This window comes from Balaenoptera physalus (assembly GCF_965194825.1).
Source record: "Balaenoptera physalus genome assembly, chromosome: 7".
Taxonomy (NCBI): Eukaryota; Metazoa; Chordata; class Mammalia; order Artiodactyla; family Balaenopteridae; genus Balaenoptera; species Balaenoptera physalus.
This window is the reverse complement of record NC_138886.1, coordinates 92,480,578-92,507,991: the sequence shown is the minus strand read 5'-3', so window position 1 is coordinate 92,507,991 and position 27,414 is coordinate 92,480,578. Positions and strand designations below refer to the sequence as shown.

The 27,414-nt window shown below is 41.3% G+C and overlaps 1 protein-coding gene across 1 annotated transcript in view; it reads right to left on the bottom strand.

The window, feature by feature from the left end:
* Positions 1–3,147: 3,147 nt before the first annotated feature.
* Positions 3,148–27,414, bottom strand: part of LOC309664491 (dihydropyrimidinase-like) — a 78,292-nt gene continuing 54,025 nt past the window's right edge. The window contains 2 exon segments of the mRNA XM_082470009.1: positions 3,148–3,466; positions 13,490–13,697. Of these exon segments, the coding sequence (XP_082326135.1) occupies positions 3,350–3,466; positions 13,490–13,697 (325 nt within the window). The 3' untranslated portion in view covers positions 3,148–3,349.

The window sequence follows — 27,414 nt, the reverse complement described above, 5'->3', positions numbered from 1 at the left end:
CATGTGCCAGGACCCAGGGCCACCATGCCCACTGAGCCCTCCCCAGGCCCGTGCTAATCCCTCACCCTGTGCCTGCTCTCACTCCGCCCTTCCGGTCTTGGCTTCCATGCTCCTCCAGCTGCCAAAGGAGCTGGCATTACCAAGCCTGGTGACCTTTGCCACAGAAGGAGAACAGTCAAGACTTCGGCAGTCTCTGGGCAGCACACTGTTTATTATTTCATCATGACACTATTAGCAGTAATCTTAGCTAGCCCATGCTGACCACACAGTATGGGCTTTGTAACCCTCACAGCATCCTTGTGCATTAGGAAGATACTATTATTCTCATCTTATAAATGAAGACGCTGACGCTTAGTAAGATCAATTAAACTGCATGATAAAAAGGAGCTCAACTTCATTAGCACCCAAGAAAATGCAAATTAAACCTCCGATAAGATAACTTGGAAAAGAATCAAATTAGCAAAGTTAGTACGTTGGACAATATCTCATGTTGGTGAGAATCTGGAGCAACAGAAACTCTTCCACTCTGTTATGGAGGGCATACGTTTCCACTTTGGACAAGAATTTGCCAGTATCTAACTAAGGGGAGAATGCGCCCACCATTGGACCCGTCAGTTCCACTCCCCTTCACTCAAGGCATATACGTTAGGGAAGCACTCAGTGAGCACAAGGAAATAGGTACAAAAACGCTTATAGCAGTGTTGTTTATGATAATGGAAACGACCTAAATGTCCATCAACAGGAACATGGGTAAATAGATTACGGTGTGGTCATACAAGGAAATACTGTATAGCAATAAAATGGATAACTAGAGCTAGACCTAGCAAAACAAATAACTCCCAAACATGTTGACTGCAAAAAAGCAGAAACCAAAGAATACGTACCAACAAACAAAGAAAAAACCAACACATACTATATAATGCTTTTATGAGATTTAACCACTACAAAACAATGCTTAGAGATATGTACACATATAGCAAATATATAAAAGATGTATTGTACATGGGAATAAAACACCAGATTTCAGACACTGGTTACCTTGGGGGAGGAAAGGGAAATGAATAGAGAAGCACACAGGGCTCTTCAGCTGTACTGGTAAAGTTTTCTATCTTAAACAGGATAATAGGTATATAAGTGTGATTATGTTAATTTTTTTGCTTTTGGTATGTTTTGATAAATTCATAATGTATTTTAATTTTAAGAATTGTTTAAGGCCTCACAACTAGGAAATAGAAGTTTAGATCCCACACTTTTTTGCTTCCCAGTACATCATACTGCCCATCAGAGGAAGGAGTGAATATTTAAAAAAAAAAAAAAAAAACGCTACTAATTCCATCTAGTCTTTGGACAGACCTTGAGAATGCAATTGTTTAGTGACAAAGGGACCCTTACTTTGTATACCAGAGGCAATCCTGAAAAACAAGGTATTAAATATCAATAGCTTGAAATCATGTTTTTCCATTGCCTTATGTCATTTATTTAGAACTATGTTTCTACAAACATTTTCATGACAAAGCCTAAGGAAAGCAACAAAGGGATCCCCACATTCATTTCAAATGATTTTGTTCATGTAGAGTCCTAAGGCTATTTCATTCTCCCAAAGAGATCCATCAAATACCAGATAATGAGTCAGTAGTCTTCATTTAAAGCCCCTTTACACTAAAATACTCCACAAAATTTATCCTTATTTTGTTGAAAGTTCTCACTTAGTTCATCAGTATCAATTCAGGAACTTAGCAGGAACTCCTCCATGTCCTCTGATACTTATCCATTGAATGCCCATCAGTTGGTGCTCTGGTAGATGCTGGGGAAATAACAGTGGACCAGACAGCCCTGCCCTGAACGAGCTTTCAGTTTCCTGGGGGAGGCCAACAAGTAAAGCAGGTAGATATAGTACAGTTGGGTGTGGTGCTGTGATGGGGTACGTGGTGGCCTTGATATGGAGGAACAGAAAGTGGGACTTAACCCTATGGTGTTGGGTCTGGGGAAGCCTCTGAGTGAGGGTGATATTTAAGCTGAATTCTAAAGGATGAGTGAAAATTGGCTTCTAGATAAAAAAGTAATTTCATTCTTTCTTTTCAGAGGATTCAGTCATCTTACTGTCGAATTTTTTCATCAACCAAAGTGGAGGAGAAAAGTCGTATTTTAAGGTATCTCTTACCTGAGAAAAAAGACCTGTGATTCTTCCGTAGATGTATTTCATCATCCTTTTTACTGTGTGTTCAAAACGAATCACAACTGAGTAAACTAGATTCCTACCATCCTTTGTCAAAAGTGTGACTACACCCCAGATCTAAGTGAGTAAGTCGGGGCAGATGTGTCTGCAGTGAGAACATAATTGCCCTGATTTTACTGCATGTTTTAAAAATCCCTCTTGGCCTAGTTACCCAGGAGAAGGAATATAAACTCAGCTTCTCTGCACACCCAGAAGGTTCAGAGCACAGACCAGGAAGCACAGGGGCCGGAAGGTATCACTGCAGCATCTTTCAGCCACGTTGACTCAAAACAAAGCCATAGAGGCTACTGAAATTGCAAAACTGGCAAAACATGTAGATTTCATGAAGTCAGTGGAAATGATGTTAGAGAAATGTTGAAATCACAGGAAAGCCATGGTGAAATAGGTACCTGGCAGAGCAGGACCAGAAAACAACTGGAAAAAAAAAAAAACCCAAAAAACCCAGAAAAAGAAAAAGAAAATTGACAAGGATGATGATAATATGTGTTTCAAAAAGAAAGATTTGAATGTCAAAAGACTAAGAGAAAACTGATGAAGCACTCAAATGTTTTTTAAATGACCATATCTATATTACTCTAAAACTATGTGAAATAAGCTATCAAATAATTTTCCTGAAAAATTATACCCAAAGCAACATGATTCATTTTTCATTCCATTCTAAGTTCTAGAATATGGTTGCCTTTACAATACATAGATTCATTTCTTCCAGATAAAGTCCTAATCGGTTTATCAATTTTGACTATAAACTTGCACTCTCAGTTTTAAGTAGTGCCAACCTTCCTCAATAACAGCCTCCCTCTGTGTTACCAGCCTCTTGCTCATACTTGATTCTCTAGGCCTCTGTGCAATGTTTCCTGACGCCTCAGAGAATAAACCTCCAGCTAGCCCAAGGCCTGCTTCAACCTGGAAGGCTCATCCAAGTGTTCTGCGTCAAGAGGTCTTTTATCAGCCTGCCCTTTGGCTGAACTGTCCTTGAGTCTGAGGTCACTTTGAAGTCTTTGACCTTGACCATGGACTCTTTAAACACTAAGGAAGAAAGAGATATGCTAATTCCATATGCTGTCAGGGAGGAAAACTTTCTCTGCCCACTATCCCTTACTGACAGCACCGGGTTCAGGAGGGGGCCTGTTTCCTGGTCCCATGTGTGGAGTCTTCTGTTGTCCCTCTGGATTTCAGTGTGATGACTTCTCCCTTATAGGGTTCACGCTCCACGGGGGTAGGCGTGCAAGTCTGAAATAGAACATTTCATTTTTCTCTTGTGGCTTATTGACTTCTTGAATTCAAAGCTAAGTTCTGCTCCCTAAGTGAATTGTGAGACCAAAAATGAGCCTTGTGAATTTATCATGTGCCTCCCATGCCCTGCCCTTTCACAGAAATTCCCGGCGACCTCGGGCACCGGCATTGCCCCACTCTTTCACTGGGGTTGATCTGCATCAGACAAAGGCCCAGGGAACACTTCCTAACAATCATTCCTTCCAGTGCAACTTTCACTGGGGCCTCTGCCATATCCTCACACATTCTGTTCTATAACCACCTTACAGGCTTTTCCAACATTCTACCTTTCCTTGTAGTTTCAATTCTAGGTGTCTATATTCCCAGAGTGCTTTGTTGTACGTCTCCTAAGACTTTCAGCTTTTTGTTTCAGATTCTAGCAATCTGTGTGTGTGTTTCCTCATTTTCCTGATAGTCCCCGCTTGTAACAAGCCTTCTACAGAATCTCCCATCTGGAACTATACCTCTTTGGTGGCCAACTGTGTAGCAGAACCCTGGATTCAGCTAGAGTTAATTCAGTGCTTGAACAGACTTTGGAAATCAGGACTTTCTAAACAAAGGGATTCATAAGAAGTAAGTAAATCCTACTGTTTGTCAATGTGGACACAAATTCACTGGCAAGTCAAGTAATTGTAAACCACAGTGGTTAAGGGCCTGGGCATGTTACTTAAAACTGTGCTTCAGCTATAAACTGGGGATCGTAATAGCTCCTAATTTATAGGGGGGTTGTGAGGATTAAATATATGTAAAGCATTTAGAATAATGCCTAGCATATAAAAGCTCTTAAAAAATAAATATGTGTGTGTGTACGTTTGTGTACATCTGTCTTATTTTGACCACCAAAACTAATATATTGTAGTGATCAACCGTGTGGGCTTTGGAGAAAGGTAGGTCTAAGTTTGAATTCTAGATTTGCCATTTACTGGCTGTAGGAAACTGGCAAGTTAATAAGCTCCTCTGAGCCTACTCACTCACTTATGAAATGCAAGGAATAAAACCTACCTCACAGGCACATGAGATTTCCCAGATACAAAGCATTTCCTTCGTTCATTCAGTAGATATTTACTGAGCACACACAAGCCCCAGGTATTTTGCCAGGCACAGAGGATAAAGCAGAGAACAAGACAGAGACCGTGTCCCTACAGTGGAATTTGAAGCACACTGATCACTTAGTGACTAGGAAGACCCCTGCCCTCTGTGCACAAGTCCAAGCCTCTGTCCACTTTCTGTGTCTGGTTGGATGCTTTGCTGGACTTGCATCTTGGCTCGCTATCGACTCAGTCCTTTCCTTCGCCCTGGATCCTGCCATCACCTTGAACATCGACACGGGGTAATGAAGCACCAACTTCCCTTGGCTGCCACCCAGCCCCTGGACATTGTAGTTACCTGGAGCCAATCCACACCTGAAACTTTAAATTAATTTAATACCCCACTCTCTGACCACATCCCCCGTTTCAGGTCTTAGTCTCATTGTTTTTTCTTCTCCTGGTTTATTTTTCAAGCCCAACTATATGTATGTACTTAAACCTAATGTGACCATATAATTTATCATCCAAACTGGGACACTTCTGAGAGTGTAAAGGGTACTAAACGTAATTAACAGGTAAAATTCAGGACCATCCAAGCAAACCAGGATTTGTTTCCACTTTCCTTCAACCCTTCTCTTGCAGACAACGTAAAGAGTCTTGCTTTTCTCTTTTCCTGTTGGTATTTGCACTCGGCAAAACCCGTGGCATATTTCAGTTCAAGCATCAGCCTCTTCTGCAGCCCCTGGAGAAAGTGACACCAGTGGGCAGATATTTGTGCCACCTGCCTTTGTGCAGCATGTCCCTCATCAGCACCCCCATCTCCCTGTTCCAACAGTTCCTTCGAAACCTTTCTGTTTGTGGCTTTCATCTGTACTTGTTTGTCTCTCCTGGACTCCTTCCTGGGGACTGATGACCAATACCAGTGATTTAAGCGGGACCGTCAAGCCCGGGCCCCCCCCTCCTCATTCAGGGGGTGGGCTTGCTCCACAAGCCGGCAGGTCCCTCGGAGGATCCCTTCCCTGAACCCAGCTGCAGGCTCAGGGGTGACTCAAACCAGGTGAATCGGCATCCTTCCAAGCATCCTTCTGCCAGGGCCATGCCTTCAACCATCATGGCATGCCCACCCTCTTTTTTTTAACCTAAATATCTCCAATGGATCTTCGGTAACTCAGCCCAGGCAATCATTAGCCCAGGGAGCTTTAGACCTCTCTGCCCCATCCAGTATCGTGCTTACCATTTTCTGTAATTATCTGTCTATCTCCTCCAGCAGACTCAGGGTTGGTCTATTGCTCTGTTTCTCCAAAACAAGTACTCAGTAAATACTTGATAAATTCCTATTAAGGGTGGAAGGATGCTGGTGGGAAGGAGATCCCTAGTTGAGCTCCTCTCCTCTTTGTGTCAGTTATCCTGGCCAGAGCTGACTCAGTTTCCCTCATCCTCTTTTGTTCTGCTTCAGCACTGATCTGCTCCCCAGGTTGCACCTGCCCTTTGCACTTGTCTAAGAATCCCTTTCCGGCTGCTCAGTCACTGTACTAGCAATGCCACGAGGCCCCTCTTAGCCTGGCTGGTCACTCTGGTCACACTGACCGTCAAATGTCTCTGACCTGACTGGCCAGGTCTCACGTGCACACAGCCTTCCTCTTCATCTGCTGCTGAGGCTCGGGACGGGCAGGGACCGATTTCCCGCCAGGATGGCTGTGGGCTGTTAACCACTCCTGCCCACACCGCCACCTCAGACACAGACTGACCCTCTCTGGGGAGGCTTTTGCTGCCCCACACTTCACAGTCTTCCCCTTTATAGACAAGTTGACAGGAATCAAAGACAATTTAAGTTCTGGTCTCAAGCCTTGCAGTACTTTCAACCTTCTAATCTTTTCTTATCCTTAGATGTGGTTACATAAGCTCTTTAATGCTAGACCCAGGTCTTGTCCATCTTTGTACTGTCTATTGCCCCTGGCACTGTACTCTATATACATTTTAGAACCTCAGTAGATGTTCACGGTGACGAAATAGAAAGGTGATGGCACTCGTTCTGCAGAATGTTAAGCCTTCCCTGCATTATTCCAGAGTTCGGCTGCACATGTTTTCTAAGCAGACTTACCCTGCAGCTCTCAGGAAAAGTAGTCACGTGGCTTCTCTCTAGTGGCAAATGGCAAACTCCATCTCCAGTGTGACGTGCCCAGCCCTGACACGGGCATCAGTATCTGGTGCAACCAGTGTATAATGCTCAGAGCTTATCCTAGTGGTTGGGTCCAAAGTGGGTTTCTTTCCCAGGTATCCAGGATGAGTACAGTGATGACAGGGACACCATCCTGAGTTTCCCAACTACATGCATACCTATTTCTTTTTTTTTTTTTTTTTTTTTACTTATTTATTTATTTTTGGCTACGTTGGGTCTTCATTGCTGTATGCGGGCTTTCTCTAGTTGCAGCGAGCGGGGGCTGCTCTTCGTTTTGGTGCGCGGGCTTCTCATTGCAGTGGCTTCTCTTGTTGAGGAACACGGGCTCTAGGCGCGCGGGCTTTATAGTTGTGGCATGCAGGCTCAGTAGTTGTGGCTCGTGGGCTCTAGAGCACAGGCTCAGCAGTTGTGGTGCACGGGCTTAGTTGCTCCACGGCATGTGTGATCTTCCCAGACCAGGGCTCGAACCCGTGTCCCCTGCATTGGCAGGCGGATTCCTAACCACTGCGCCACCAGGGAAGTCCCTGCATACCCACTTCTTAGAGGACATTAATGCAGCATAAAGCTCACAGGAAGACCAGGATGAAGTATCAGAGGGTTCTGGGTTGAACAAAGTAAGCAGGTCTCTTATCTTCTTCGTGTTCTCCTACTTTTCTTCTGATCTCACTGGTCAGCTTTCTCAGGCTCCTTGGCTGGCTCCTCCCCTCCACCTCTCCTCAGCCTCTGAAGGTTGGCAGCCCCAGAGCTCTTTCTCAAGTCCCCTTTCTTCTCTGTCTACAGTCTCTCTGGTGGCCTCAGACTTGTGTTTTTAAATAAATGTAGATGCCAGGATTCCTAAATTTTACGTCCAGCCCCAATGCCTCCCAATTTCCGCACTCCTTTATCCAAGTGGCTAACTGACCTCTTCACAGGGAGGTGTAATTAGCATCTCAAACAGAACTAGAACTTAAGCACCCACAAACTATAGTTGAAAGAGAAGTAGGATTAAAGCTCTTTGAGCCCAGGGACTGCTGTCTTAGTTACACCTATATCCCCAGCACCTGGAATATGGAATTGTATCTGGTCCTTAACAAACATTTGTTAAATGAAAGATTTCTTGACTGTAGGACTTTTTAGAACTTTTTAGATGATATTGGGCAATAGAATCTCCTGAGGGTAGCATTATCTAAAATCACTTGAAAGCTTTCTTAAGGAGCACCTAAAAGAGACTAGGATCCTGAGCGCACACCTTTGGAAGACTGATCTGGGTGGGGACATCTTTTTCCCCCAGTACAGGCTGGCCAAAATTAGACGAGCACACCCCGCCAGCAGTTCTTCCCATCTTGGTGGGTTCACAATCAAATAGAAAGGTTTGAGGGTAAAACACTGTGAGAGGCTATCCTAAGTAAAACAGGAAACATGGATGGCACCTCACCCAGCAGGGTGCTGGTGGTTTACTTAGGTAGATGGGAGCTCAATTTGAGTTCATAGTACTTAATGATGATTGTCACTGTGATGAGTTTATAGACAAAAATGAGAATTATATCGCGATATGAAGTGCTATGAATAAATATTAATTGCAATCACTATACCCGCATGATTGCAGAAATGTTTTTGGTCAGCTGATCAGGGAAAAGAGGAAGCTTAAAATTGATAGAAAATTTACCTGTATTGTCTGCAGAGAGTAAAATGCTAGGATGCTAGATTTCTCTGAGATTTTTAAGACCATAGACAAGAATCCTGAACCCCAAGAAGTTACTAATACGATGTTGATCATGGAGGCTAAGATACTAAAATAGCGATAAAGACAACAGAACTTCCAAATACCAAACAGCAGACACTGACCTAACACCAAACGGCCCAAATGAGCAGCGACTCCCTGAGAATGAAATCCATTCCTGGCTGGTGAATTTAGAGGAGGTAGGTATTCAGTACCTGGTGAACTTCAAGGTTCTTAGAGGTCCTCACAGGACTGAGCTCTCCAGGGGACTATGAATCACTAGATTCAACAGAGGTGATCTATAACATGGACATTTGCACTTTGATAATGTTTTACTATCCACCAAATGTTTCCATTTAATCCTCAAAATACCCTGTGAGCTATTTCTCAAGAACAATGTGAGCACATAATTGGTCATCAGTAAGTATTTACTGGATGAACATTGAATGGTTAGATAAAACATGAAAAGAGAGTACTTACAAAGTCCCTGTATACAGTGATGTACTGGTAAATGTTGACAACCCACCTTCCCCTTTTCTCATCACTCCTAAAGCCCTGATTTATAGCACTTGCCTATTTCTGTTGTGTAAATGCTCTCACCATGGCTGATTTCAAGCTACTGACACCACTGAAGGAGGAGTTGGGAAGGGATACATACAAGTGTCTCTCATAAGCCAAAATGAGCTGGCTCCAACATATGTATCGCCTTTTGCAATTACTAGCAATCAATCCGAGGAAATCAGAATTACATGGCAGCTGATGATATGAAATTATTTTCTCTGAGCTACCACATTGAGAAAGACATTGACAAACTGTTATTTCGGAAATGGAGAACACCCGTTTCAAGGACTAGATCAGCCATCCATTTAATTTTATCTTATCTAAAAGGCAAATTATGCTTATGGTTGCAAAGGCACAAGCCAGTTTAAAAGCTTTGGCAGCAGTATTCTGAAACCATGCATTACTCCATGAAGTTATCCCTGCTTCTCTAGAAAATGCAATGTGCCTCTAATTTTCCAAAATAGATTGGGTTGCTTATTACTGAAAAAAGAGAAAAAGGGATGACTTGAAGAATGTCTGTGCTTCCAAATTTTGGTAAAAATTATAATACCCTAAACAAACAAAAATTCTAGGAATAATAAACCATTTGAGTTTAAAAAGTTTTTGTTTTTGTTTTTTTTGGTAAAGACTGAGTAGTATGTAAGTTGATTTTCTTCTTTCAAAATGTACTTGAACACCCAAGTTGCTGTTACCGTGACCCTCCATGTGCACAGCTGGTTGAGTACATGGATAGAGAGGGCCAACAGTATAAGGGACTTGAGCAGCTGTGGGTTTTGGTATCTGCAGATACTGAGCACCAAACCCTATGGATACCAAGGGGCCATGTCCTTTTTTTCCTTCCTCTTTTATTTTTCTTTCCTGAATCCCCCAACCCTCTTCCTTAAGTGACTTTTTATATTGAATTGAAATACGTATTTTATTATGTAACATTTATCAAATAAATTTTGAGGTTTCATCTTCTGATTTAAATTTTTTCCCTTAAGGATCCCCTGTTTAAATATTAAAATAAAGTAAACAATTCCCTGAAGCTGTCAAATTGCATTACAATGTCATTTCTGTCCTTTGAAATTCCTCACAATATCCGTTAACAGTGATAGCTGCACAGCATGATGCCAAGTTTCACTAAGTAATAAAATCGTGGATAAGAATCAAGTTCACAGACAACCCCACTGTTTGGGACGAGGCAAGAGGCAATCTTCTGTGTGAATTTATTTCAAGTCCTTTCTATGACCTCTGAAACTATAGTCTTTGGTCCTTCCATTTGCAATTTGTTTATTTATCAAACGCCTACTACATAGGAAGTACTGGGAATAAGAAAGTAAGTTCCTCAAAGAACTAAAATTCTAGCCAGGAGACCAGCTGAGTTCTGGGACTGACAAACACTGGCGTGTCTCTACAATCTGTGCTTTGGAGTCCAGAGTGGCAAGTGATTAATTTTCTTGGGAAGGATAACAGAAGAGCAGGAGAAATGGTATGGGCCTTTCCTGCTTGCCTTCAAACTCTTATCCTCACTTACAAAGAAATCTGAATATTTCAAATGAAAACCAAAGTAAGAGCTCTAATTACCTCATGTGAATTTAAAATCTAGGATTCCTAACAACTCTTTTTAACTTTAGCGTAATATTTTTCTTCTATGAAATTATCTTCGCCTAATGGAGAGAAAAAAGGTCTGAAACATTTCCACACAGTCCCCCAACCTCATTTTATTCATTTTATTTGATACTTTTTCCACATCAACACTTTTTAAAATAATGCATTCCCCATGATTTGAGTTTCACAATCATTTTCTTCTCTTTTCTTGCTCTACAGAGGTCTCACGTACAGCGGGAATCAGAAAGGTCTTATCACACACCCTGGCTCTTACGTTTACTTACCGCTCAGCCCAGGTAAAGTTACTTAATCTTGCTGAGAGTCAGTTTCCTATTCTGTAAAATGGGGATGACAATATCTCCCACATGGCTTGTTGTGCAGGTTAGGTAAAATAATGAATATAAATTACACCAAATACAGTGCCTGGCAGATAGTAAGTGCTCAGAACAATATATTATAATGCAACTATTATTTATTGTTATTGTAAAAACAATAATGCACTAGAATACCTAAAAAGTTGGTATCAGAAGAAAATATTGAGAAACTAAAATAACTCACAAAATTGATAGTGAACTCCTAAAAAATGATGTTGGCATTAATTTTGCCAATAAAATACCCAACAACAATTTGAAAAGGAGAACTGATGAAGCCAGTCATTCGGTGATCTCGGCATATTTTCCCTACAAGAGGAAGACTTAGGCAAAGTCAGTCCTTTAAATACAGTCTGTCAGGGGTTCCCAGTTAGTCTAGTGTCCCTGCTGGTGGGCAACTGGTACTGACAGCCTGGAGCAGGCTGGTCCTGGATTCACTTCAAGTGTCACATGATTCATCACCCAGTTCTGTCGGTACTATCTCTCCTAAGTCAACGCTTATCTGTTCCTCCCTTGGATTACTACTACAAGTGTCATGAATAAACTAGCTGCCATCAAGGCCTCTCATTTAGATTTTTTCCCCAAACCTAGTTCAGAATAATTTATCTCCCATTAACTCATTTAACTCAATCTTTATGGTTTACGTTATATGGTTTATTGCTTAAGCATACAGCTTTTGTAGTCAGATAACCGGAGTTGATGTTTTGGTCCTGCCATATACTAGCTATGTGACATGACCAAGTTGTTTAATTTCCTGAAGCTTCAGTTTCCTAATACTTAAAGTGGGGAAAATAATACTCCCTCGCTCACAGGGTTGTTACAGTGACAGAGCCCCTAGCATTGTGCCTTGCCTTCAGTAAAAGCTCAGTAAATGTTAGTATTGCTGTTATTTACCATGTGATGTTTAGAAATACATGGAAACCTTATAGCCTCTACCTACCTGTCACCTGTCAGTGTCAATATTTACAAATTAACTCCCAGCAAAATAAATTGCAACCTTAAATATTTTGACTGAAATACAGTATATAAAGAATTGTGGCATCCTGAGAATTTAAAGCATTCTAGAGCACTTGTTTACTTAATCAAAGCTTTAGGAAGTGGTTAAAAAGGATGAATCTTATCTAACAAACTCTGAGAATCCACAAGCCAAAAATTTTCACAAGACATTAGAGGAGAAATCAGAGACTACAAGACCCAAACGAAATGAATCGGAAAACAGCCAGAGAACTTTGGAAAAAGAGAAGTATATTTTAAAATGTAAAGAAGACACAGAAGCCTTAGAACTAACCCAAGGGTTACAAATTCTAATGGCTACACAGCCGGTTTGGGAACATTAATGAGTGAAGCCTGTAGGTGAAAATCAGAAAGGCTGCCTCTGTAGGGCTTGGCCATCCAGCTCCGGCCTGTTCTTACCATGTGGGATTGAGGGCACACGGTGCCCCGCCTCTCTCCAAACCCAGCAATTTAGATGGTTTTAGTCTGAAAATTCTGATATATTACTGTATGTAGTGAAGTGAATTTTTAAAACTGTTTAAAACACTGCATGAGCTAAACAAACACTGGAAAATGCAAGACATATTAAAAGAACAAACACCTCTTTTTTAACAACTGGATTATAACAAAGACTTGGAGGCCTTTATTATAAATTCGGTCATCAAAGGCGGAAAGCAAAGAGACTGAACTGATGTTTATTGACCTCCTACTGGTGCCTTACGTTTTAAAATCTCATTTGACTCTTGCAATCTGTTGGGGAGAACACACTGTTGTCATTTTCCAGATGAGGAAACAGACCAAGGATGATAGAGAAACTTGCTCTTGGCCACACAGCTAGGAAAAGGGAAGCCAAGGTAGAATTCATATTTACCTTGACCTCAAACTCCGCCATTGCTCTGGTGGTCATTAGAATACACCTTGCAGACCTTCAACGACAGGGAGCTTGATGTTTCAAGGGACAGTAGTTGAGTTCGAACTCCATCCTTTTGTCCGTTTGAGGACATGCCTCCCACTGCTGTTCTCAGCCAATGACAGCACGCCACGTGGCTGGATGCAGGAGATGGCTCAAGGGCTGCTTGTAGGCCTTGCTCAACCTTTCTTGGTCTGTATAGTAGTCTAGGATGTTTCCACCACTTGCTTTTCTCCCTCTCTCCTTCACTGGGGCCAGGCTTGAACTGCAGGCTGAGGACTCTGCCAGCCTTTCCCGGGCTCCCACCCATTTTCTCTCCCAGGTGTTTAAAAAAGTCACACCTTTATCCATCTGGATGGCTGCTTCTCACAGGACCCTGACTAACAGCAATTGTCAAAAGGCCCACAGAGGCCCTACACTTGCCTGGGAAAACCTGACTTGGTCCATTAGGAAACCTGATAGACACCAATCTTCAAAAGAAACTGCATCCATCCAATAATGACTTTTTTCTTTGACAGCTGTATTTGTTCATAACCTCTTCTAACACCCTGTGAATATGTTAACCAATTGTATGTGACAACGCCATCACCAGAATCCAGGAGCAAGTGACAATCCAGCCCGTGTTAACAGCCCACTTAGCCCCAACTCACCTGGTCCTGCTGCTTGATCCGTCTGTAAATATATTCAGCAAATGGTTTACGAGGAATAAACTTCCCGTCTCCTGCTGTGACATTGAAAACTCCAGCTTCATACACCACTTTGCCTCTTGAAATAGTCACCAGGGGCACCCCATGGCACACCATGCCCTCGAAGATGTTGAAGTTAACAGCCTGATGATGAGCTTTTGCCGAAATGGTCCTGACGTAAAAACAAAGATGTTCCCGATCATTACCAGCTCATTTGACAAATATGAAATATTAAAAGAATGACTTAGAAGAAAAGTTAGCAACTCTATTAAGCCATAGCTTTATCACTGGAACAAGTGACTTTAAGAATAGAACATAGCATTAACATTTTATTGCAAAGTAATTACATTTTCTGAGAGAAAAACCCAGTAGATCACTCTTTACGGTGATTAATAAGGATGGAGCGAGTGGAAGAAGGGCATTGTCTCTCGTTTATAATTTTAAGTTATTTTTATGTATATGTTTAAAGAAAAAAATATTAATTATAAAATATTTCAAACATAGATTAGTATGATGAACACACTGACTCAATACCCACGCCACACAATTTTAACTTTTGCAGACACAGTGGAGGTTTCCTCAATACCTCCCTGTCCCTCAAATTCCATCCCTGTCCCTCCCTTCCCAGAGGCAATCGTTAATTGGTAGTTATCGTATATGGTCTTTATTGTGTTGAGGTAGGTTCCCTCTATGCCCACTCTCTGGAGAGTTTTTTTTTTTTATCATAAATAGGTATTGAATTTTGTCGAAAGCTTTTCCTGCATCTATTGAGATGATCATATGGTATTTATTCTTCAATTTGTTAATGTGGTGTATCACATTGACTGATTTGCGTATATTGAAGAATCCTTGCATCCTTGGGATAAATCCCACTTGATCATGGTGTATGATCCTTTTAATGTGTTGTTGGATTCTGTTTGCTAGTATTTTGTTGAGGATTTTTGCTTCTATATTCATCAGTGATACTGGTCAGTAATTTTCTTTTTTTGTAGTATCTTTGTCTGTTTTTGGTATCAGGGTGATGGTGGTCTTGTAGAATGAGTTTGGGAGTGTTCCTTCCTCTGCAATTTTTTGGAAGAGTTTGAGAAGGATGGGTGTTAGCTCTTCTCTAAATGTTTGATAGAATTCACCTGTGAAGTCATCTGGTCCTGGACTTTTGTTTGTTGGAAGATTTTTAATCACATTTTCAATTTTGTTACTTGTGATTGGTCTGTTCATACTTTCTATTTCTTCCTGGTTCAGTCTTGGAAGGTTATACCTTTCTAAGAATTTGTCCATTTCTTCCAGGTTGTCCATTTTATTGGCATAGAGTTGCTTGTAGTAGTCTCTTATGATGCTTATCCCACTACCGGGCATATACCCAGAGAAAACCATAATTCCAAAAGACACATGCGCCCCAATGTTCAATGCAGCACTATTTACAATAGTCAGGTTATGGAAGCAACCTAAATGCCCATTGACAGACGATAGAGAAGATGTGGTACATATATACAATGGAATATTACTCAGCCATAAAAAGGAACGAAATTGGGTCATTTGTAGAGACGTGGATGGACCTAGAGACTGTCATACAGAGTGAAGTAAGTCAGAAAGAGAAAAACAAATATCATATATTAACGCATGTATGTGGAATCTAGAAAAATGGTACAGATGAACCGGTTTGCACGGCAGAAATAGAGACACAGATGCAGAGAACAAACGTATGGACACCAAGGGGAGAAAGCGGGGGTGGGAGGGGTGGTGGTGGTGGGATGAATTGGGAGATTGGGATTGACATATATACACTAATATGTATAAAATAGATAACTAATAAGAAACTGCTGTATAAAAAAGTAAATAAAACTTTAAAAAATTCAACATAGAAAAAATTATACCTTCAAAAGGAAAATTATATCTTGAATTTCTTTCCCTTGTCTGTGGCAAAACTGGAAATTTGAGGACAATAAAAATAACAAAATATGTTGAATATAACCTCAGCATATTTTGTCATGTATTTGCATAGTCATCAGTATTCTCAGTAGTTTATTAATACTTTTCAATCTTACACAGTATGAAATGACTTCTAAGCTGGATATTTGGAAATACTGGGTGTTCGCCTTTCCCTAAATCACATTAAATGGAAAAGGAAAAAGAAAATCTGGCAGCAGTGGATCAGACAAGCATACTCTGAAGTTTCTACAAGCGCTTGCTCTCAGGAATGGATTAAAGAAAAGTGCTTTGCTAAAAATCCCAAGGCTAGGTCAAAGGAATAGCAGCTAAAAGCTCCCCTGCAACCCTAATCTGGAGGGGCGGAGCTGGGAGACTCACTGTGGCGCCTCCAGTGGAAATGAACGACACAACGCTGACCTGGTCCTGGGTTCCAGAATCCTGTACCCAATTATCTGTTTGGTTTCCACTCCTTAACACATCCAAACAGAATTCTTGATTTTCCATGATGACTCCAGCCCACACACTCGAGTTTGCTCCTCCCTTGAGTTTCTCATCTCAGTAAATGACACCCCCAGCCACCTTTCCTCACTCCTCAAACCATCATCAAGCCTGTTGGTTCTACCTCCAAAAAAAAAATAAATCCCAAACCTGCCCATTTCTCTCCCCCTCCATCGCTCCCACCGAGTCCACGCCACCATCATCTCTCATCTGGACAACCCCCAACACCTCTTACTGGCCTCCATGTTTCCATTCTTACCCTCCTACACTCCTTACCACCCCCCCCACAAAGCTGCTCAAATGATATTTTAAAAATGAACATCAGATCAGGTCACTTTTCTGCTTGAAACCCTCCAGTCTGTTCCCCAAGAGACAAATAACTGTAAAAAAGCCCAGGTAATAATAATCATGAAAAAGAATCTGCTCCCAATGAGAAATACCAGCATGGAAAAGAAAAAGAAGATTTTCCTGTATGTCAGGTAGATACTTTATGACATTCTAGTTCATCTTTATGACACCTCTTCAAGGTAGAGAGTATTTTCTACACTTGACAAGTAAATAAATTGAGATTTAGAGAGGTTAAATAACTTGTCAAAGGACCTACGACTACTTTGATGAAACGGGAATCTTTTCATATTTTTTAAGTTAACATACAATAAAATTTACATTTTTAGTGTTAGTTCTATGACTGTTGACACCTGGATAGATTTGTTATCCTCACAACATTCAGGACACAAACAGTTCCATCGCCCCCCAAAACTCATACCATCCCTGTGTAGTCATAACCTCCCCCCACGCATAACTCCTGGAAATCCTTGATCTGTTCTCTATCTCCAGAGCAGTCTCTTTTCAAGAATGTCATGTAAATGGAATCATAGAGTATGTAACCTTTTGAAGCTGACTTCTTTCATTTGGCATAACTATTTTGAGATTTATCCAAGTTGTTGTGTGTATCAATAGGTCATTCCTTTTTAATTGCTGAGTAGTATTCCAATGTATGAATACACCACAGAGTGTTTATCCATTCACCTACTGAAGGACATTTGGGTTGTTTCCAGTTTTTGATGATTATGAATACAGATATTATAAAGATTCATGTATATGTTTGGTGTGAACGCTTTTCTTAGTGTAAATTCCCATGAGTGGCATCACTGGGTCCCATGGCCAGTGTATGCTGCACAAAAAGAGCTTTCAGTATCCTTAGGAACCAACTTACTGGTACAGAGAAACATTTAAAAGGTTAACAAATAGGAGGCAGGTACAAATACAACAACAATCATGTCAAACACTAAGGAGGAGGGAAGAGTACTGATCAAATAGTAAGTACTGTCATTAAAGTAGGAAAATGAATAAAATAGTTAAAGGGTTACTAGGTATAGAATGAGTTATGATAAGTTATGAGTTGGTGATGAAAGATACAAACTTAAAGAAAATAAGTCTAGGAAACAACATAGAGGAGATTTAGACCTTCAGGCTAGAGTGTTGTTTTATGACCATCACAATCTCTCTTCGATACTTCCATAGTCTGGGCTACTGCTTTCCTGCATATCACAGTTACACTGATGGCAGAAGCTCTTGGGCTTATACTGTACAGTGTTATATAAGCATGTCTGGACAGATGTATTAGTAAGGCTGCTATACAGAGAAAGTAAAATGCATAATAATTCATGCTGAAATGGTTATTTACCTACAAGAATGGGAGGCAAAAAAGGGAAAACCCTAAGACATAAAACTTTATTTTTCCAAGCAGGAAGTTAAGAGTTACAGATGCTGTTAGGAAAATAATCTAACAGAAGAAATAAGTTCTATACACAAAAATTGCCATTACGATACCTAAACTTTTGAAAAACTGAAGCATAACAATTTCCCAGTGATTACTCAATGGAACATTGGGCTTCTGTGAAAGACTAGAAATAAGAATACACTGGGGAAGCAAAGAAAATGATAATTATATAATTTAAATGGAAAAAAAGTTACAGAAAGCATGGGAAAATACATATGCATGTGGACAAATGCAAAAGGAAATATACAAATTAAAGTGCTTGGGTGGCCTAGGAAAAAACAAATAAATATGAAAGCAAAAGATCTGTGACAACAAAATATCAAATCAGATTTCTCTGCCGCAGCCAAAACAAAGGCCATTTTTTTGACTTTCTCAGCATTGGGGTTAGCAAGAGAAAGAAGGCAATTAGGCAACATCTAAGTGATTCTCTATAATAAGGTATTATGTCAATGAGGTCAAATTAACACAAAATGTAAATTCTCGGCATTATCACCAGCAGCAAAAAGAATGTGCTTCCACTTTCACATTGGAAGGTGTCTGACAGGGTGTCATTCCTCACCCAACTTTTTCCTTCCAGCCAGAGCTGCGAGTCTCCAGTTCTTTAGGAACTTCCACACTTCTGAGTCTTCCTTTTCCCTGGGTGCCCTTCTCACTGCTCAGATATGCCCCCTCCCTGCCCCAAGACTCTGCTCAAAAATCCTGGTCCCATGTCAATCATATCTCAATAAAGCTGGAAAAGAAAAGAAGAGAAGAAAACAGAAGAGAAAAGAAAGGAAATGAAACAGAAACGAAAGGGAAGGGAAGGGAAGGGAAGGGAAGGGAAGGGAAGGGAAGGGAAGGGAAGGGAAGGGAAGGGAAGGGAAGGAAAGGGAAGGGAAGGGCCAGCTTCTGGTTCCTAGAAGCTGACCCTGACAACCCACGGCAAAACCTTGCATTTTCCTCTGTGTTGTAGCATTATCTGAACCAATTGTAATGATCTCTTGATAATTACAGTGTTTTGGAAATAACAGAACACTGACTTACATGGAATGTAAACATCCAGTCCTAAAGTTCTGCTGTGTACTTAGCATTTCTGGTGAACTGTACAAGCTCATTAGTAAGAAATAAATAAATAAATAAAGGAACATTGTTATAATTATCATTCTTAGTTGTATCTTATCCAGTTAGATGAAACATTTGTTTATTGATACCTAAAAATACTTAGCAATACCAATATTATCAACACGATTAAGTCCGCAGCTAAGTACTATTACACCATGTCCTGGATGGTAATGCTCAAATACAGCTGTGTAAGAGTTTGCCCAAGGTTCATACAGCTTGATATTGAAGGAACCTCTGACAGGTTGGAATCACTGCCACTTTTTGAGCATACTGGTGTATCTGTAACCCCGTCATAAGAAGATGAAAAAAAGTGTGGTACATTTTCAATATTTGTTTTCAACAAAAAATAGAATGCAATATCATCATAAGGCTTATAAAATTATTACAAAATGTATTTAACATCTATTCATTACTAGTGCTGTATGGGAGATGTGGTCCATTAGTGGAATGAACACAAGTTCAAAGTCACACAACTGCCTTTCTAAGGACACTTGCTGTTCCTTTGAACATGCTTCCTCCAAGGCAGAGGCCTTCTGTTCTAAGGCAGAAGCCAGAACATGCCTTCCCAGGCCCCTCTGCAGCTGGGGCCCGGTCATGTCGCCTGGTCTCCTCCAAAATGGTGCCCCAGCACCGTACTTTGCAGGGCAAGCTGGTGACTCAGGAAGCAGGTGCTGCAGGATCCATGTTGGTGAAGGTAGAGATGGGTCAATCCTGTTTTTCAGGCCAGCTGTGACAGGGGTTCAGCACTAGGGTCCAAGCCCCGCCTCAGTGAAGCGATCCATGGCAACTGAGCCCAGGGGCAGCGCTGGGGCTCTCTACTGCCCTATGGTAGGCCTGGGGCATTGGCCCTGGCTACACAGCCTCTCAGCCTGGTCTTCTGGCCCTCCTGGAGATCCTCTGAGTCACCCAGTTCTTTTAGTACATTCCTCTTTTGTTTAACCACCTAGCGCAGATTTCTCTTGGTTGCAGCTAAGAACCCTGCCTGATCTATCTTTTTCTTCCAACCATCTTAGAAGAAAGCAGGAACACACGTCTGGGCTCTAACTAGAAGGGATTCAGTCAATGGGCTAACATGTCACCGTCCTAAGGTTCAGCAACACTGTGAGATAAATTGGAGCAGGTGACATGGAGCTTTGCAGTGCATTTCAGCCACACACGTGATCCTATTCTGAGGGATGCAGTGTAGCAAGCTCTGTAGTTCCATCCCTTAGCATACACTCTCCCTTCTTCTGGTTTCAGCATTCCCCCAGTTTTTCTTTAAGAAACATCTCTCCCCCATTGGAGATATCTGGCAAGATGGTTAGGCATGGTGCCCTATTCTTCCCTAGCCAAGAGAGGGGGAACTGCATTGTTTCCCGGGAATTTGAATCTTTGGTAGAATGACAAAAAGAAATGTTTTTTTAAGGGATTGGAGGGTGCATCCCTGAACACAGAGCAATTCTGCTGCAGGCTGTCCAGGGCTGCCTTGGACTCTGTCCTTTCAAAGCCTGGAGCACTGACTATTCCTTTGATCTGTGGGCACCCCATGGCCTTCCCACAGAGTGTGGTTTTGCTCATCTGCGTGGAAGTTAGTTGCTATGGTTTGCAACCAAAGATGCTGACTGATGAAGACCTTGTCCTCTGGAGAGTAATTCCTGTAATGAAGAGCCCATGGATGTCTCCAAGGCACAGGTCAAAAGGTCTGCGACTCAAAAAGAAACCAGAAACTATTTTCCACCAAATCTGTCCACAGAACAGATGCGAATGTGGGGCGGTGCTCTGATTCCACTCATCAGTCAAACCAAAGAGCTGTGAGATTCATCATCAAATAGTTTTCAAATTTAACAATATGACAGTCAGCTCAGGAGAGTAGAGAAATACCTTCTCTCTAATTACTGACTGGATGGCTAGGCTGTTGGCCTGTCCTGGTGGTGACAGGAAGGATAGGAATGATTAAAGCCTTCCCGTCTGCTAAGTGAAGCTGGGGTTCCTGGGCCATTAACTCTTCATTAGCAGATTCTCCGTGGTCACCCTGCCCCAAGGGAAAAGCTGCTCTTTGTCAAACTCGCTTTGAGCCTGTATCAAACGGGCACATTTCTCTGCAGAGGGGTGTCAAGGTTGTCTTACTGAGTCCCAATTATACACATCTCCAAGGCTCAAGCCGACAGGAAAGCGGAAGCCTTGAAGATAACATTAAGCTATTTTTCAACTGTGTCAATAACTTTGATACCACTCACATCACAGCTGCAGAAAAACATTCTGTCCCTTTGCAAATAGCTTCCTATCAAAGAGCTGCGTGCTCTTATAGATGAGAAAATCACTGAAGCAAAATAGCCTGTGGGAGACTGCCCGTGTGCATTCAAAGAGAACACTGGGGAAAGGAAGATAATTTCTTAAAACAATGTGGGTCTTCCTGACCCCAGAAAAATGACTTGTTTAGGTATTTTGTTATACTGCCTCCAACTCAGCCACTTTGTCCATGGCATGGATGGATCCTTACCAGGTTGCCATGAGAACCAAAAAAAAGGTTGAAAGAATCATATCAGGTCTATTAGTGGCTTCTTTAAAAATATACCTCATCTCTCTACACTGTGTTATATGACATCTTGTATATTCAACATGAAGGAATAGTAACCATTTAAAGCTTCCCAACAGCACCATGCAATAGACAAGGATGATGAGACACAAAAAGGTGAATAACTCACCCCATGTTACACAGCTAGTAAGTTCATGCAGCTCAGATGAGATAAAAGGCTGGGCTCTTAACCACTAGACAGTGTTGCCCCTTGAAAGCTCTATGAGAAGCTACTTGGAAAGCATGCAGTCAGTGAAAACATTCTTCATCCACCAGAAAACAAATGGGAAGCAGCTCGTTCCTTACTTCCTAGTGTTTCTTAGTCTGTCTTCTGTTTAGCGGCAAGGGATTTAGGATGCTATTAAAAATTCCTTAAACTGAAATTGGTCATTCTCCATGTGATCATGATGGAAAATATTTTTTTGACGTGTGCTCCCACTGTCTATTTCAGACTACTTCTTCTGTCAATTTCTTGGATGTGACAAGTTATATAAATGGGGAGCAAAGCAACCACATCTCTGGAAATGCTAAGTGGTGCTACTTCAAGTACATTCTCATTATTAAGCAAAGTTGCTGCTCACTGCACCCATCAATCTTCCATCCTCGATGCAGACTTCTGCACCGCCTCCCACAGAAGAGAAAATGGGAACTGCTTCAGCCACATTATTAAATCTAAATTGGACAATAACTTGGAACTCTACTGGTGCTACATGGACAACAAAACACTTAATACAGGTTCATAATAATGCTGCCCAAGCACTGACTTAAAGAAATAAACCCATCGGGCAAGCCGGCTATTTCGTCCTTGGAGTTATGTCATCCAGGTCATGGATGGTGGTGCAGACCATGGTTAGATAAACTGGATTTAGATTCTAGAAAGTTGACCTTGGAAATAGGTCTCACATCTTTCACCCCCTGTGCCTTGCACAGCACTGAGCAAATAGAAGGCATTTTAGATACATATTTGTTTATCTAAAAATAAGTTATTAGCAAATTTTGACATTACTACTTAACATAAATATTTCATGTTCTATATACTAGTTTTCAGAAAGTGGGGAATTAAAAATAATTTAGTGTCTTGAAGGAAGAGGAGCTGAATGGGAATCAGCAAAAGCTAGCATGATACTAGGATGTATGTCCTATGAATATTAAACAGATAAGTTCTTATAGGTGAGGTATGATTATTAGCTTTCGGAAGGTGAGGCTGTTGGCCTAACATATTGGTAAGAGTTAGAAATCACTTTCTGGGATGGGGTGTGGACTTGGTCTTGTAATTACATTGTCACACTTCCTGGGAGGCTGCCTTGCCCTTGGCAAGATGACATTGTTTGACAGACTATCTAGGGGCACAACTTGGGCAGAAAAAGATGTGCGTTTTCTACACAGGAATACAATGGGTAAAATTCACACACTATCCTTCTTGCAAACCAGAGTCGGCCAGGTATTTATGATTATGTTCAGCTCTAATACCATATTTCAGGAAGAAAGAAGACTTACTGGACTATAAAGGGAAGTCAGTAGGGTTCTCAATAAAGGGATGGAAAAGAGAACGCTGGATCACGTAAATGTCTGGGGCACTTCTAAACTTTACTCTTTTTTTTTGAAACGAAAAAGATGACCTATTTTCCTTCCATCCCTGCTGAGGAAAATAAAAAGAGGTAGTGAGCAGAAATGCTGGCAGATGAAATGTAGTTTGACACTGGAAAATAACTTCATGACAATCGGGAGTGAGGTGTGTTAGTGAAGAACAAGAGCAAAGTCTGCGGCCAGGAAAGAGATCCGTGGACACAGGCGGCCAATGAACTGTGTGAAATCCACCAGGATGGGCTACAGCACCTCCTCAAAAGTCAGAGAGAATTTCCGGCTCCGCAATCCTAAGAACAGAGCCCTGGCCTCCAGCATTCCCGAGAAAGTGATGAGGCAAACAGAACGTCACATGATTCTATTTCCAAGTCACTTCAATTAGGGGCCCAGCAAGTTCCAGGTGTGGTCAATGTCCATTAAGCTATATTCTGGGTTCTTCCATGTGCACGCCTCATCTAATCTCTCAAGCACTCATTATCTCCATTTAACAGACGAGGAAATGGAGACTGAGAGGGGTTGAGTAAATTGTCCGAGTTACACAGGAAGTATGCGGTCGGGAGGAAATAAACACGGGCAGGTTGAACCCCCATTCCACCCTCCTTCACCACACTCCACCATCCGTGAGCACCCCCTGCTCCAAGGATGAAAGCACTACATTCTTAACTCATTAAAAAGGTTACCAGAGACAACATGTTAACCGCTGGGCGGTAGGTATGCCTTCCTTCCCTGCCTTTTGGGGCAGCTGTAACTTTGCAGTGTTTAAGAGATTAGTCAACAAGTCAACCAGGCCTGCTCTGGATCCCAGCTCTGCCCTCTGCAGCTGTGTGATTTGAAGCAAATGAATAACCTCTCTGTACCCCTCAGTGTCTTCACCTCAAAACAGACAACCACGTGGATAATGACACCCAGGCCTCAGAGGGTGGAAGTGAAGCAGCGGCCAATGTGCAGCTCCAATTATCTGTGGGCTCATCTGGCGTGAGGAGCCACTGGGGCTGAGCCTGGGCCCAGTGTGTGTTTGGGCCCATGACCAAAGTTTGACATCCACGCCACACCAGCAAGGGCAGAGGCAACAAGAACAGGCACTGGTGTCACTCCGTCCACCCTGTCGGGCCCAGCTTGCGCTTGTGGTTCCACCTTGTCTCTGCACTTCCCACTGGACCTCCATCTTCCCCTCCCGATGGCCTGACCGCTGGACTTCAAGCTCCAGCATCAGATGCAAAGACAGCAGCCTTGCAGACACTGATCAACCAGCTCCTACAGTTGTGAAAGGTCAAATCATATATACATACATGTATGTGTATACCTATGTATATATACATGTGCACATATATCTACACACACACATATATGTATATATGCATGTGTGTATACATCTGTATCTGTATCGATATCTGTATCTCCAGGTGGTTCCACTTCTCTGTTTGAACCCTGACTGATATATCCTGGATGGGGTGCTTCTGGGATTGTTCCTTGCAGGCATCTATCTCTCTTTCCTTGTCTCTTGCTTTGACATTTTCACTTGCTTTTCTTACATTTGCTAATAGCACCTCAGTGGCTAAGAGCCGTGGCCCAGCCATCTATGATGAACATGACAATAATAAATAATAATATTCAGTTGCAGCCTCTATTTCCTGCTTGCTTATTTGTCAAACCCTATGCTAACATCTTTTCACACATTATTTTATTTAATCCTTACAATCCAATGGAAGCAGGGTTTTTTAAATACCTATTTTATAAATGAAGAAATTGAGGCTCAGGGAAGCTGAGTAACTCACCTAAGATCATAAATAAGGTTCTGTGTGCCTCAAAAACAAAGCACTTAACCATCATGTATTGCCTCCCACTGTAAGTGATCCATCCAGAACATGAGTCTGGAGCAAAATGCACATTTATATGAAATTTTACCCCATCTTCTTCCAGAAACACTAAAGCACCTTAAAAGGAAAACAATGTGAGGTAGGATAATTAGGGATAAAAACAGAGCAGAGAAACTCTAGAAAAGAAGCTGGTACCAGGCACCTGTGGGTAGTTGAATTTAAGTCTATATAGGAGATTAAACTCATTAGCATAAATTTCTATGCAAAACCTTTCCCACAAAATAGGCAACCAAAGAATGAATCAATTTTAAGGCATACTGTCATGTTTTATTTTAGACCTTGGGTACAATTTATTCTCATAATTGCCAGAAACCACAAGTGAGGCATGGACAGACTAGGAGGCTTGTCATATATTTAGGAATTAGAAATGCTCTTATATAAAAATAGAACAACAACTTGGGTCTTCTATCATACTGCTGAAAGCCATGCTTGGGTCACTAAACTCTTCTTGTCTCTGGTTTATCACTTAAATAAATGAGGTAGAATTACTAATTAGGCTTACAATGTTACCATAAAGAAAGTTAGGTTCTAAGAAATGAGCTTCCTAAGTCCAGAATGATAAGAACACTATTTCACAGCTCTGACCTACCAGCCATACACAACTCTATTTGCTTCCAGCTTGAGGCAAAAAAGAAAATGAAATGAAGTCAACTTGGTGGAACATTGTAGAAAATCTCTATCCATCTATGTGTTTATCTCATATTCCATTCATTTAACATGTATTTATTGATCACTACTCCATGCCACACACTGTTCTAGGCACTGGGGATGCAGCAGTGAATAAAACAGACAAAAATCCCGACGGGAACTGACCTCACACTCTAGTCAAGTCTATTTCTGAATTTGCAAGGACCTCTTTGTTATAAATATGACTCTAACATATGAACAAGGTCAATTTTTCAATAATAATAACATGCATATAGGTCCTTACAGTTTATGCAAAACACTTTCATGTAACTATAGCATTTATTTCTCAAAAGAACCTGGGGAGTTTGCAAGAAATAAGACAGACCCCTTTAAATGAAGAGACAAATAATAACACTTTACCAAATGAAAAATGAACAAAGGACATGAACCGATATTTCTTCATAAGGAAAAAAACCCAATGACTAATAAACATGGAAAAATATTCAACTTCCTTAGTGCTCAAATATATGCAATTTGTAGCTGAAAGGTAAAAATTTTTACCTGCAAAAGTAACAAAAATCAAAGGGAAAAAAAAAAGATTGTACCCAGAGTTGGTGAGGAACCATGAGGAGGTAACCACATACGCAGAGAACCCTTAAATGCATATACCCTTTGATATAGTAATTCTGCTCTTAGTAACTCATCCAATAGAAATAATCAAAAATTTGGATTTAAAATAGCAAAAGAAAAAAAAAATTTTTTAAACTGTAAAAAGTAATCCAAGTTATAACTAAAATAAAGAAATTATATAGAGACCCTTCTCTGGAGACCACTGCCCCACAGGGTCAGACATCCAACACTGATTAATGGCCCTTTGCAATGTGACATCTAAGGGGCATTTTACCTAAATTGCAGGTACAACTGCACCCCACTGACACGCCAATCGCAAACTAAATGTGCAGAAGTGGATATGCATAAACAGGAGTGAAACTATGATTGACAAAACAAACTGGAATTCTGGAACTATTGTTGATTCGTCTAAGCTTTTTTTTTTTTTTTTTCTATAGGTTCTCACTTTATAAAAGTCATTTAGGGCTTCCCTGGTGGCGCAGTGGTTGAGAGTCTGCCTGCCAATGCAGGGGACACGGGTTCGAGCCCTGGTCTGGGAAGATCCCACATGCCGCGGAGCGACTAGGCCCGTGAGCCACAATTGCTGAGCCTGAGCGTCTGGAGGCTGTGCTCCGCAGCAAGAGAGGCCGCGACAGTGAGAGGCCTGCGCACCGCGATGAAGAGTGGTCCCCGCTTGCCACAACTAGAGAAAGCCCTCGCACAGAAACGAAGACCCAACACAGCCAAAAATAATAAATAAATAAATTAATTAATTATTAAAAAAAAAAAAAGTCATTTACTTTGACACCTCCCTGCTAGGTAGTAAATCTCTCGTGTCTTACCACTTTGTATGTGATAATGATAATGATATTAATGTTGCTTAAAGTTTTACCATATGCCATGCACCACGTTGAAGGTATTATCTCCTTCCAACAAGGCCCAGAGCTTGGCACTATGATTAGCATATCTACATTACTGTGGGTCCGAGAGGAAACTGAGAATTGAAAAGGTAACTTGTCCAAGGTCATGCAGCTAGTATTTGAGATTTGAATCTAGTGACCCACTTCTGCTCTGAATCCCATGTCCCTTAACTACTGTGCCACACACCCTGACCTTTTACCTTATATTATAGTTATTTGAAGAGTTTTTTAAAAAATTTTATTTAATGTGTCCAATCAGGTCCTAAGTTATATAAGGGGAACACATTTCTCACTCAACTCTGAGTATGATATTTTGCACCCAGTTGGCACTCAATAAATGCTTGGGTCATAAATGAACAAAGCTGCAGTTGTTTTGAAGTCATTTCTGACTCCTTTACCTCATTCAA